At 44.4% G+C, this 14,122-nt stretch overlaps 1 protein-coding gene across 1 annotated transcript in view; it reads right to left on the bottom strand.

Moving 5' to 3' along the window:
- The window catches only part of LOC134680123 (tudor domain-containing protein 7-like), a 23,844-nt gene extending 9,722 nt beyond the window's left edge, over positions 1 to 14,122 (bottom strand). The window contains exons 1-17 of the mRNA XM_063539175.1: positions 13,990 to 14,122; positions 13,722 to 13,854; positions 13,376 to 13,465; positions 12,636 to 12,853; positions 11,774 to 11,932; positions 11,271 to 11,477; positions 10,700 to 10,849; positions 10,369 to 10,551; positions 9,990 to 10,207; positions 9,037 to 9,151; positions 8,119 to 8,280; positions 4,575 to 4,666; positions 4,336 to 4,498; positions 3,751 to 3,837; positions 3,118 to 3,267; positions 2,411 to 2,610; positions 232 to 379 (exon numbers count right to left, since the gene is read on the bottom strand). Coding sequence (XP_063395245.1) covers positions 232 to 379; positions 2,411 to 2,610; positions 3,118 to 3,267; positions 3,751 to 3,837; positions 4,336 to 4,498; positions 4,575 to 4,666; positions 8,119 to 8,280; positions 9,037 to 9,151; positions 9,990 to 10,207; positions 10,369 to 10,551; positions 10,700 to 10,849; positions 11,271 to 11,477; positions 11,774 to 11,932; positions 12,636 to 12,853; positions 13,376 to 13,460 — 2,337 coding nt within the window. The 5' untranslated portion in view covers positions 13,461 to 13,465; positions 13,722 to 13,854; positions 13,990 to 14,122. The remainder of the gene's footprint in view (positions 1 to 231; positions 380 to 2,410; positions 2,611 to 3,117; positions 3,268 to 3,750; positions 3,838 to 4,335; positions 4,499 to 4,574; positions 4,667 to 8,118; positions 8,281 to 9,036; positions 9,152 to 9,989; positions 10,208 to 10,368; positions 10,552 to 10,699; positions 10,850 to 11,270; positions 11,478 to 11,773; positions 11,933 to 12,635; positions 12,854 to 13,375; positions 13,466 to 13,721; positions 13,855 to 13,989) is intronic.

The following is a 14,122-nucleotide window of genomic DNA, read 5'->3' as shown; positions in this document are numbered from 1 at the left end:
ATACGAAAATAATACCAAACGTGACCTTATTGTTTATAGACAGGTAGAAATAGAGCGCAAACTGAACCACCGGTATCGTCTTCCCCGCGCCTTTCTCGAAGTTTAGCCAAGGGTAAATCAGCTTACAATTAGTACGCTACAAGGAAGAGTGATGCCCAGTCGCTTGATACACATATTTTAAGTTAGAGCAGACTGTACGGTTAGAACATTTTGAGATGGTCTTTAGCATACCTGATGCGGGTACGAGTCCAAAGCCTGGCTGAAGGCGGCGAGCGGCACGAGCGAGGACAGCGGCGCGCGCAGCACCAGCCCGCTGTCCACCAGCTGCGTGCGCACCGTGCCCTCGCCGTCGAGCCCGCTGATGATCGTGCAACGGACCCTAGAAACAAACCATTGTTTAGAAACCTCAGGGTTATCCAAACACTGGCAACAGATAGCGGTATTTTTTATAAAACTGGCAACGACAGGCAGACTCTCTAAACAGCGACGATACGATCAGGCCACGACTTTGCGCCAAATAAACCTCGGACCGCGGTAGGGCACGGCCGTGAGCAGCGCCAGCGCGTCGCGCACCAGCGCCGCCGCGCCCGCGCGCGACACCCACACGTGTCGCTCCCGAGCATGGACTCACCAGTCGCTCGACAGCGTGCGCACGATGTAGAGCGTGTGCGGCGAGGCGGGCGGGGCCTGCGGCGCGGCGGGCAGCTGGCGGCGGTAGGGCCCGGCCGTGAGCAGCGCCAGCGCGTCGCGCACCAGCGCCGCCGCGCCCGCGCGCGACACCCACACGTGTCGCTCCCGAGCATGGACTCACCAGTCGCCCGACAGCGTGCGCACGATGTAGAGCGTGTGCGGCGCGGCGGGCGGGGCCTGCGGCGCGGCGGGCAGCTGGCGGCGGTAGGGCCCGGCCGTGAGCAGCGCCAGCGCGTCGCGCACCAGCGCCGCCGCGCCCGCGCGCGACACCCACACGTGTCGCTCCCGAGCATGGACTCACCAGTCGCCCGACAGCGTGCGCACGATGTAGAGCGTGTGCGGCGCGGCGGGCGGGGCCTGCGGCGCGGCGGGCAGCTGGCGGCGGTAGGGCCCGGCCGTGAGCAGCGCCAGCGCGTCGCGCACCAGCGCCGCAGCGCCCGCGCGCGACACCCACACGTGTCGCTCCCGAGCATGGACTCACCAGTCGCCCGACAGCGTGCGCACGATGTAGAGCGTGTGCGGCGCGGCGGGCAGCTGGCGGCGGTAGGGCCCGGCCGTGAGCAGCGCCAGCGCGTCGCGCACCAGTGCCGCCGCGCCCGCGCGCGACACCCACACGTGTCGCTCCCGAGCATGGACTCACCAGTCGCCCGACAGCGTGCGCACGATGTAGAGCGTGTGCGGCGCGGCGGGCGGGGCCTGCGGCGCGGCGGGCAGCTGGCGGCGGTAGGGCCCGGCCGTGAGCAGCGCCAGCGCGTCGCGCACCAGCGCCGCCGCGCCCGCGCGCGACACCCACACGTGTCGCTCCCGAGCATGGACTCACCAGTCGCCCGACAGCGTGCGCACGATGTAGAGCGTGTGCGGCGCGGCGGGCGGGGCCTGCGGCGCGGCGGGCAGCTGGCGGCGGTAGGGCCCGGCCGTGAGCAGCGCCAGCGCGTCGCGCACCAGCGCCGCCGCGCCCGCGCGCGACACCCACACGTGTCGCTCCCGAGCATGGACTCACCAGTCGCCCGACAGCGTGCGCACGATGTAGAGCGTGTGCGGCGCGGCGGGCGGGGCCTGCGGCGCGGCGGGCAGCTGGCGGCGGTAGGGCCCGGCCGTGAGCAGCGCCAGCGCGTCGCGCACCAGCGCCGCCGCGCCCGCGCGCGACACCCACACGTGTCGCTCCCGAGCATGGACTCACCAGTCGCCCGACAGCGTGCGCACGATGTAGAGCGTGTGCGGCGCGGCGGGCGGGGCCTGCGGCGCGGCGGGCAGCTGGCGGCGGTAGGGCCCGGCCGTGAGCAGCGCCAGCGCGTCGCGCACCAGCGCCGCCGCGCCCGCGCGCGACACCCACACGTGTCGCTCCCGAGCATGGACTCACCAGTCGCCCGACAGCGTGCGCACGATGTAGAGCGTGTGCGGCGCGGCGGGCGGGGCCTGCGGCGCGGCGGGCAGCTGGCGGCGGTAGGGCCCGGCCGTGAGCAGCGCCAGCGCGTCGCGCACCAGCGCCGCCGCGCCCGCGCGCGACACCCACACGTGTCGCTCCCGAGCATGGACTCACCAGTCGCCCGACAGCGTGCGCACGATGTAGAGCGTGTGCGGCGCGGCGGGCGGGGCCTGCGGCGCGGCGGGCAGCTGGCGGCGGTAGGGCCCGGCCGTGAGCAGCGCCAGCGCGTCGCGCACCAGCGCCGCCGCGCCCGCGCGCGACACCCACACGTGTCGCTCCCGAGCATGGACTCACCAGTCGCCCGACAGCGTGCGCACGATGTAGAGCGTGTGCGGCGCGGCGGGCGGGGCCTGCGGCGCGGCGGGCAGCTGGCGGCGGTAGGGCCCGGCCGTGAGCAGCGCCAGCGCGTCGCGCACCAGCGCCGCAGCGCCCGCGCGCGACACCCACACGCGCCCCTCCTCCGTCACGCACCCCACCTCCACCTCGCACGGTTTCTGCACAATCCGACACCAGATATTTAACAAACAGTTATCATTTACGGTTGACCTGATAAATAGTGTCTTTTTACATTCTAACAAAACTGTCAAAAAAATGCCCTCTCCGGTATAGACACAGTGCGAGACAGACGAGACTAACAAGCCGTGCCGCTATCTTGTGTTAGACTCACGCCCAGTCTTTAAAACGAATACGATCCGTTGGTAAAATGTTAAAATCATGTAAAACAAGTGTGCGACGGTGAACCCGAGTGTGATGTGTGTGTGCGTGATGTGAAGTGTGTCAGTCGTGGGAGCTCCGTCATATCGTGTAGTGAGAATGCAGAAGTCGGACACGTATTCCCCGTTAAAGTTAAGGTTCGGTGCGTGTACATGTAAGCGGATCATCGCTCGCTATCGTTTGTACACCCTGCCCCAAAATTGTATGGTCACTTTATGAATGAATTCGTTCATAATTAGGCACATTAATAATGTGCCTATACTATACAATTTTACATCTTGCTGTACCTGAGTGACAGTGAAAGCGCCGGCGATGCAGAAATCGTGCACGATCTCCTTATTGAGGTTGAGGTCGCGCTGCGTGGACGTGTCGTAGAGCACCACGGCCACGGTGTGATCGTCGGGGTCGTGGCGCGGTCCGGGCATCGCCACCAGCACCTGATACAAATCATGTATTCTTCAAGTTCTCTATAAAATTACAATATTAAACGAGATGGGTTCATTAGCGCGAGAATTAAGCCCGTGACCCATAGCCTGTCCCAAGTCCCAAAACAGAAACCCTTATAGAAATTCAAAAACAAGTTACTCCGATTTTAAATTCCGGAGGATTCCCACTAATAGAAGCGTTTTATCTGAGATGGCATCAATATTCGACCCAATGGGATGGATCGCTCGAAGCGTCAAAAACTTACTAAATAGTTTTAATTGAAGCAATCTATAGCATAATAAGTCTAGCCGGTTTTGAGTTATTGCAAAAAATCTTCTCTTCTTAGTAAAAAGACGTACAAAGCGCTGCGAGGAAGACATAATTCGGTGTTTATTACTTATGATGTTTGTCATTGTTATTTAGTGACCAGAGGTGACCCTTGTTTACATTTAAAATATTAGGAACGTTCTTGTATTGTAAATAATGATGATTACCTCCCCGGGCAGCCGGCGCTGCACCAGCTCCGCGCCCGCCGCGCTGGCCGCCAGCTCCTCCGCGCCCTCCAGCCGACACAGGATGGCCTATATGAACAATGAGGCTAAATACCCACATTACCATTTAGTGCGATTTGGGTAATAAGTTCCACTTCCATCTGACAAGACTATTTATCATTCCAAATGCCATTTGTTTAGAATTTTTAGATTATTAAGGAATATTGTTGTAACAGTGTTTTTAGATATCACAGTCAGCAGCAGAAGTTGCTAAGCGGGCAACCTTACCTTTGACACGCTCTTATTCTCATAACAATAAAGTCGAGTCAAGATCATTTTGAACACCTGGCCCAATTAGCAACTTCTGCTGCTGACTGTACTAGCTAAATGTGATATGCTGATATGGTACCAATTTTATTGTTTTTTAGTTCGGTAAAACAACAGGTAAGAGATGTTTTATTGGAAATGATTGATAGAGGCTAGCTCTGATACTCGTATTGGCGAGAGCTGACCAAACTAAGAATTTTGAAGTCCCAATTCTTAACTAAGAATAGCCCTACCACAACAAGTTAACATTGTGTAGAATACCTGCGCGGGAAGTTTTCTAAACTGTGGCTCAAGAATCTTGATTTTGTTTAAGTCTACAACATCGTCGTCTCCGTGGTCGCCCAAAAAAACAGCCGCTGAATCTTCTTCGATTTCCAAGATTTTCGCTCGTTGCCATTCATCGTTATCTATGTTAACAGCGTACCTTAAAAAATATTGATAAGTAATACAGTTTTGCAGGTTATATTGACAGTTTCAAATCAAAATATCGAGAAACCTACCACGCATTTTTGATAATCATATTTTTATCAACGGATGTGCCGCCATGTTTATAAAATCTCTCCATATCGGCAAGTAAAGTTTCGAAGGCATCCTGCAATCAAATATTTGTACACGTTTAAGACGAAACAGGAGCCGAGTTTTAAATATTTTAGGTAAATATACCCGTTTCTCTAACGGAAGCGGCTCCTAAAACTAGTGCGATAAAGACAAGGCGAAAAATCCTGCGTAAAAATCTCAAAAATCGAGGTTTCGTACTCGACTGTTTCCTCCCCCAAAACTTAACCAATCGTAACCAAATTTGGAAATCTAAATGATTATGAAATTATCTGTGTCGGAGCATTTTGCTTCTTTGGCTAATTTATATCAGTTTTGAATACTACGGTCAAAAATCACGTTTGTTGTATGGGAGCCCCACTTAAATCTTTATTTTATTCTGTTTTTAGTATTTGTTGTTAAAGCGGCAACAGAAATATCATCTGTGAAAATTTCAACAGTCTAGCTATCACGGTTCGTGAGATACAATCTGGTGACAGACGGACGGACGGACGGACAGCAAAGTTTTAGTAATAGGGTCCCGTTTTACCCTTTGGGTACGGAACCCTAAAAAGCAAAACAGTCCGACACAGATATTGACAATATTAATGTGTTGAAAAAATCATTGCTCTAGCATCAAAACCCACGGAGGAAACAGTCGAGTACGTTTGTATGGAGAAATGACCACTCCTGTTGGCTCTTAACCAGTGTTGGCATCAATCTGAACTAAATCAATCCGGATTGATCAATCGAATTGACGCGTCAATCCGAATTGATCAATCCGGATTGATCAATTCGAATTGATTCAATTCAGATTGACGCGTCAATCCTATTGAATCAATCGGAATTAACGCATCAATCCTCAATTCCGATTAAATCAATTCTCAATCTAGATTAACCATAGTCCCTAAGATTACTTTTCAAAGGTGTCCTTTTTTGGGACTTACTTACTGGACTTAAAGTCGATATCTGAGGTTCCCAGAGGTTCGAAAACATGTTCCTGATATCAGTATTGACTGATGTCCCTTTTTGGGACATTTTTCGAAATTGGCCGATTACGTTCATATTCGTAATCGATGTCGACCATAGGTCCCGAAAGATGTCCCTTCCATTTCGGGACATTTTTTTAAATTATTCGTTGGCACTTTAAAACGATATCTGAGATTTCCAAAGGTTCATATGGTAGGTAACATGTTTCCGACGGCAATACAGACGTAGTTTCCTTTTTTTTTGGACATTTATGGGACATTTCTTAAAATTAACCGATTGCGTTCAAAATCGATATCTGAGGTGCCCAAAGGTTTCGAAACATGTTTCTGACGGCAATACCGAGAAATGACTTTTTACCTACGCTAAGGTTCCGAATCATGTTTCCCACGGTAATATTCCGAGATGCCCTGTTTTGGGACATTTTGGGACATTTCTTGAAACCAACCGATTGCGTTCAAAATTTATATCTGAGGTGCCCAAAGGTTGCCCAAAAGAATGATTTATTTTTATTGAATGCCTTGCGAGTATTACAGTAAGTATCGGGATATCCCCCGGTATTCACTGTAATACTGGCAAGGCTTTATATATTGAACTTTACTTGTTATTATGGATATTATTTATTCATTTATCTCACAATAACAATCTGTCATAAAAACATAACAAGCATCAAATGAAATCGAAGGGAGCCCGAAATATGATATTTTTTTATTGATTTAGACATAATTATAATATCGTATAGAAGTTATCTTCCAGATGTATTCTCATAATTATTTTTTATCCATTAATCTTGCACACGAAAATAACAAAGTGAAATTTTTAAACGCACATAACATTGTTCTAGAATAAAAAAAATGTACCTATAGATATTCAATGTTAACCTTTACGACAAATAATAGTTGGTAAATGTTACTTACCGTAAGAACAACTGCGATGTCCAATCCTCAAAGTCACGCCAAGTTAATCGTATGAAACAGTCCAGAAGTAAATCCAAAACTCCGTATAACAAGCCAACGCCAAAAGAAAATCCACAGTCCAATTTAAAACAAACACACACAGTCACACACCAACAAACAACAAGGGTTGAAGACCGAATGTCTTATCTCTACTGGACTCAAACTGGACACCACTAGAACAATAAAAGGATTAGAATCATGCTATCTCTTTCGCACTCGTACGTTTTTAGAACGCATCTTGTTATCAGCAGGGTGACGTAATGCAGGTAGTAAAGTAAGTACGCGGCTAAAGTGTAGAATCTAAATATTGCCGTTGAAACCATGTTTTGCACCTCAGATATCGATTTTGAATGCAAGCAGTCACTTTCAAAGAATGTCACTAAAATGTCCCAAAACGGACACCTTTCAATATTGCAGTTCAAAAGATGTTTAGAAACCTCTGGTTACCTCAGATATCGATTTTAAACGCAATCCGGTAATTTCTAGAAATGTCCCAAAAAAGGGCATCTCTCAATATTTCCCTCGGAAACAAGTTTTGAAACCTTTGGGCACCTCAGATATCGATTTTGAACGCTATTGGTTAATTTCAAGGAAAGTCCCGAAAATGTTCCAAAAAGGATATGTCCTTCATATTGCCGTCGGAAACATGTTTCGGAACCTTTGGTAAACTCAGACACCGCTTTTGAACGTATTTGGCTAGTTTCGAAAAATGGCCTAAATAAAAAGGACATTAGGTAGGTACATAGAAAGTAATCCGAATTGACGATTGAGGATTGACCGATCAATTCGAATTAACGATTAGTAATCGTCAATCCTCAATCAGTAGATTTAGAATTAGTTTCGTCAATCGTCAATTCGGATTGATCGGTCAATCCTCAATCGTCAATCGTCAATTCGAATTGATTTTTTGCCAACACTGCTCTTAACCCACTATGCGAATCTATTAAGAGTCGTTATACTATATCTAATACGTATACTGAGTCGTTATTACGAAAAATAATTTCAAAGCGACAGCAGTCTTGAGGCCGATTCTGATTGTTAACCTTTTCGTCGCCGAATCAAACACAAATGCTGTCACGCGGACGCCACGTCACCGAAGTGTCAAAACTGAAATTCAACTTTATGCATGTGCACGTAGGTCTATGTTGCTCTGTGGTCTATGACCGATTAATCAATCAGTCTCTGGCGTTGAACCTGCGGTGCGGATATATTGGTCAATGGCGTCCAAAAGGTTAAGGAATTTGGATTAGGCGTCACACGCGCAACAAAAAGTGCAATCAAAAACCTTCACAAGTTGTTAAATAAAATCGGCCTCCTGATGATGTTTAAATAGGTACTCATAAAATAGAAGGAAATATACTTACCCCCTTATTCATAAAACTTTACGGGCCTGATTTAGTTAAATTATGTTTTATCCCTTTCTTACAAATACAAATATAATCGAAATGACAGACAGAGACAAACGATTATTAGCTAATTGAGGTTTGTAGTGCGTTTATGAATAAGGGGGTAAATCACCTGCACCATTAAGCTTCCTCTTCTCTACGATATACATATTCATACTTACACTGTAATTTGGCCCTACAATCCGGAGCCAAATTTCGAGTGGAGAATTGGCAACGGTAACGAAAACATTCCAGTAAGCCTCTTCAGGGAACTTAAGTGGCGGCAAATCGCTGTCGCTTGTGTCGTCCGACAAACTGCTCTCGTGTAACAGCGGCGGCGCGCCCTGCAAACGAAAACCACTTCAACATCTACTTCAGACAAACTCAGACTCGATACGAATAAAATGTCTGATCTTTTGTAATCTACATTATAGTCTTATTTATAGGTTATAACTGTTATAAGTACTTCACAGCTGCGTCACTCTAAACTAAATCATGATCGGTGCAACGTGCAAGTTATTTGAACTTTTGAAAATTAATCAAAAAACAGGGCCAAGTTATTTTAAAGCAATAAATATGTCACGAAATGATAGCAATGTGATGAAATCGCTTTTGAATCAAGACGAAGATTTTGAGATGTTTATAATGATCACTGATCTCTATTATCTAGTATTCTAGTCTAGTATAATTGAACAGATAGGTACATAGACTGTTAGTTAGACTAGTTTATCTGTTGTTTTGACACATGTCATGGGGCTAAATAGAAGTTAATTAATTTCTTAGAATAAGGTCCAAATTAAAACGTGTGTTATCATCTGCTAAAACCCTGCAGCAAACTAGTGTTAACCAAACCAAACTCCATACCCCCTAATAATATAATAGAGGTCAGTGATTCATAGTATACATCCATCTATACAAGTATATAGAATCTAGCGAACGACAGTTAATCTATAAAATACAATTATTGGCTCAAAATATATTTGTCGCATAATTGAATTTTATAGCCTTAACTTTCGTTACCCTGCTTGTAAAAGAAGTGTACAATAAGAAATCTACAGGAGTGGTGTCAATAATTAGCAAGAGATATCTTCTCTACATACCTCTTTGTTAGGGAGAAGTACTAATAGTCCGTTAACCACTCTGTCTTTTAATATTCGGGGACAATTTTCCACCAGTTCTTGCCAGTTACTGGGCAAATTCTCTCCAAACTTTTGTCTAAAAACATAATTCAGCACTACATCACCACTTCCATTATTTATAACATGACAATGTCAAGTGTAAGTTAAATTATGGGGTTTAAATTGTTACATTTACTAGGAAGGACTGAAGTTTTACAATATAGTACATGATTGAATTGAAGGTAATTTTGCGTCATGCATTTCTTAGATATAAAAATATAAGCAAGTATAAGCAAGGAAATCGACTCGAGTGAGTGTTTAGTTAGTGTGTTCAGGTTTTAAATCAAGTAGTTAATGAGTCACGTCAATAGCAAAATTGCATGTCTGAATAAGTTACCAAAGAACTTACAAGTACCGTATACGATTACCTAACGCGAATCGTTTTAAATTGCAGAATAAATCACAAAACGCACTCTAATTGATATGATATTTAGGGCACCTGTTTTTTATTGCCAATATCTAACTCAATAAATTATTGGAATTGAATTGTTTCCTGTACTGACTAAATCTTATAATTCAAAAAGGATATGCTTATTGGCGTCCTCTCTTTAAATATAAGAGAATGCATGCACACATTCATCAAAACTTTGTCCCCTTGAAGAGTAAAATAAAAATAGTAGGTCAGTACCTAGTTTAGTTTGGTGTGGTTAAAACCACTTGGGGTTCTAATATTATGCATTACATTACATAATACTCTTAGTTTATGATTTGATAAAGTTTTCATGAAAGAAATAACTTCAATATAATTATTTACGAAACAGAAGGGAATATGTAATATGACAAAGCGTATACATTTTAATCATAAAACTGTGCAGTTTATCAATTTATCTACTGAACTGTTAAAGCCAAAACTTCAAGTGTTATATAGATCGTACCGATATAAGTGTGGCACGGTGCTGGCCCAGAGGCCGGCCTCGTGTTCGGCCACGAGGTCCGCGAGGGAGGCGACGGCATTGCCCGGCGAGGAGGTGGGCATGCCGCCCGACTGCGCGCTCTCTATCTCCACCAGCAGCTTCACTGCCGCCACTTCCTTGGCCAACTCTTGGGACGGCGATGAATCTGGATATGACGACGTCGAGTAGGCCGTACCAACCTGCAGTTGATATATATAATTTTAACCTTAACACTCTGCATACTAACATGCATTTTTGCTGACGGTAGTGACGGTAAATACGAGAATGAAATTGAGCTGACGGTGCATATCTATTAGCGTGTTATATAACATGGAAATATGAAACCAATAAGCGGTTATACCTTAATTGAGCAGTCGTAACTGACGGGTCCTCGTTTCGGTCGAATGTCGTGCACCTTGTAGACGGGCTGCGCTAATCCAAGCTTTCGACAGGTCCATTCCAACTTGTCCACTGAAGAGCTGGAGTCTGGTGGTGGTTCTAAGCTGTATGCTGGTGCTACATGTGTTACGGGACCGCTGTGCTCCTATAAATAGGTTTTGGTTTATATTGAACTCATAGCTCGCCAGTAAGACGTTTCTGTACACACTTGTTCGACATCCGCATCCGCATAAAATTGATGCGGAACTTCCGCGGGTGCGGATGCGAATATTCGTAACATCCCTGATACTTACAACAAAATCGTTATTAGTAGCCGGTAGGGGCAAAGGTATGAGATCAACAGTGTTCAGTCGGTCTCTCAGGCTGGACAATCTTTGTGAAGCCGACATCTTAGAGCTTTGCTTAATGTCAGGCTCATTTTCTGTGCGTATGGAATGTTTAACCTGCAATCATTTGAGAATGTACATAAAAGTCTAGCCAATCATCCGTTTGATTGGTGTTGAATGCATGTAGCATAAGATACAGGTGCCTCCTGATAATTTTCTTTGAGATTCTAGTATATAATAATCCTAAAATAGAAACGATTGGAATAGTTTAAGAAAGTGGTCATGGTTTGTGTGCCTCGCATTCATATTAATATGTTATGTAGGTACATACCTACGTAAACCATATAATATGAGACTCATTGGGATGGGTACTAGCAGAAACTGGGCGCCACGACATGTCGATTATTGAGCGTGACGAGATCATCCTTCTCCCACGCAATGTACTAGTTAGAAGAGGTGGCCAGCAATTGTCATGTAACTCACGTACCTATTATAAAGAGCCGCGCGCAGAAATCATGAGGACATGAAGTGTACTTACGTCTTCTGAGTGCATATTGACAGGTGCCAGGGGTACCCTTTCAGAGAGCCTTTCTGGCTCCCTCGCTGGCGCGGGAGGGTTGACTGGATTGGTAACAGCATTATATGTTCTCCTTTCCGTTCTCTCAGTATTTTCGGTCAATGGTTTCGATGTCGTTTTCGTTAAGGGGGGTTTCGTTTCGTATGGTTTACTGAATTTATTATTATGCTAAAATCATGTAAAGAAAATTAAGTACAGTCTGTCAAACCAAATTTGTCAGTAAATAAGAACAAAAAAGCTATAGACTCATCCTTTTCTTTTGGGTGCTAGTACTTGTGTAAGACAATGATAGTATGATTCTCACTGTTTGAAATGAGACAGTCCTTTGAAACTATATATTCACTAACCGGGAATTCAACCCGTGATGGTCGAGGTCTTGAAAAATATTAGTAATATTACAAATAGCATCCAAGCTTGGTTAGACGTTAACTAATGTAAATGAAGCATTATAGATATGTATTTACCTTGTTGCTATAATTGTTGTTGAATGGTGTTCCGCCTTTCGCTCGGTAATATTGGTTTGAGTACTGATTATTGTAATTATAGCTTGCGTTGTTATAGCTGGCGTATGACCCGGTGGTTGCGGGTTTGCGCCACGACCCTTCTTTTTTGGGAAACCGATTCTAAAAAACATAACAATGATAAAAATAATGCAGGGCTTTCTAATTTCTAACTCAGAAACCCCTGCATTATTTTAACTACCTACAACCATAACATATGAGACGTTACACGAAAAAGGTACCTTATGGCGGCCGGCGCTTACGTCGCATAGCGCCGCAATAATATTGGAGCGGCGTTAATAATAGCGTAAGCGCCAATCACCATAAGGTACCTTTTCCGTGGGACGTCACATATAAGTGGATACCTCTTATGTTCCCTCTTTAGTGTGTTAAGTTTTGAACCACTTTACAAGTGATAACTCCTAAATAGGCTAGAAGCTGTAGACCTCGCACTAAGCTTAGTAGAAAATACATACTTTGTTGAGTCATTACCACAACAAACTCACAAATCACAATGAAGTAATAACTATATACATTGAAAGGTACTAAAACTGAATAAAACCTTTGGTTTGAAATATTGTTCATGATAAATTCTGAACTGTAACCCTATACAATTCTTTACAAAGATGTATCCACTTCAAAAATATCATTTTGAATTTTCAGGCTAATCAACTTTTTTTTGCTGACATAGGTACCCTATTATGTAATTCTAATAAGGACAGTCTCTTTTACGATTGTGTCTGAAGGCATAACCTTGGCATAACTAAAGAAACATGTTACAAAAAAAGTTGATTACCCTGTTTAATGAGAGAAACATTTATCTTACAGTGAAATTAAACCTTGGTGTTGGCTTCTTGCTAGATTTTTGACGGGACACCATAGCTGCAATGTGTTGGGTTTCCTGACTTGCTATCGCATCAACATACCATTCCCCATTAATTTGGGTCACTTTGAAACCGGGAACATCAACAAAGAGCCTATCCAGTGTCGGATAACCCAGCTTTTTAAACGGTATCCACTCTCCTTGAAGTTCGCGGTAATCCCCTGTAGAAAATAAAATCAGTCTGTAAGTCCAACTCTGCCAGCCCAAACAGCACCTAACTTAAAATTATGAATTTCATTGCAGACTCGATACCTATTTCCCCAATGGAAAGCAAGCAAGGTAATGTTAAACATTAAATTATTAGTGTGCATAATGTGATCTAAATGTACTCTGTAATGCTTTTGGACTTTTATTTTTTACCCAGGTCACTTGCTCTTGGTTAAATTGAAGCCATTCTGTATGGCATTCTGCTTGCTATCCCACCCTATAATTACTATACATATGTAAGGCTTGACCAATTTTCAGGCAATTAAGGTTCCTTCCCAACAGGACACCACTGTAAGAATTAGATATTTTTAGAAATTTATCTAATAAATTAATAATGTAAGCCCTTGACCTTGAGTTCACATTTTTCTCACACCATGTGTTGTTGTAGTTTCTAGTTCCCCTAGCATGCACTTCTCGAAGGACTTTTATAGTATGTATACTATTCAAAATATACAAAAAAACTATTTTGTACTTACTGTTACATTGTTTGATGGTCAGAGCTCCTTTTACTGAGAGCAGTGTGGCTCGAAGTGCCGATATCACTTGTTCTTTATCAGCCATTTTCGCTACAATCAATAAAGACATATTAAGGAGAGATGTCGTTATACAAACACTATTAAGTACGAAGAAAGATTTTGATTTAAAGTTTTAAAAAGTTATGGCCCCAACCATAAAAAAAAATACTAAAATGTTATGGCCCCAACCATAAAAAAAATACTAAAATTAAATATTTCAAACATACGAATCTTAATATTGTCTTACTATAAACATGAATACAGGCTAATATACAATGTTCTACTATTTATTATTTTGAAGACATACCTTACTTGAAAATATGTTAGCTGCAGAAAACTGTCAGCGCCGGATTCAGTGCGGTATAGCAGTTGAAACAAGTAGTACACAAAAGAGCCTACATTTCTATTATACAAATGTTTATTGAATCATGATAAAACTCCTGAAAAAAAGATTTTGACGCGTAAGCAAGAGAAATCAGACGGTTTCACCAATTACATGTTTTTATTATTACTCTGCTATCGAGCAGGTATTCTTTCCCCATTTTTTTGTATAAATGCAACAGATTACGTCCTACCTTAGGAATTACGGCAAATTGTCTAATTCGGAATCTCAGTACTGCAATCGACCAACAATTTTTATTTCGTAAAGAAGTGGTAAGAATGTCGAACGAACGGCGAACAGTCAAGTCAATTTCTCCAACAAAACGT

Source organism: Cydia fagiglandana, chromosome 3, assembly GCF_963556715.1.
Source record: "Cydia fagiglandana chromosome 3, ilCydFagi1.1, whole genome shotgun sequence".
Taxonomy (NCBI): Eukaryota; Metazoa; Arthropoda; class Insecta; order Lepidoptera; family Tortricidae; genus Cydia; species Cydia fagiglandana.
This window is presented reverse-complemented; position numbering and strand designations above follow the sequence as displayed.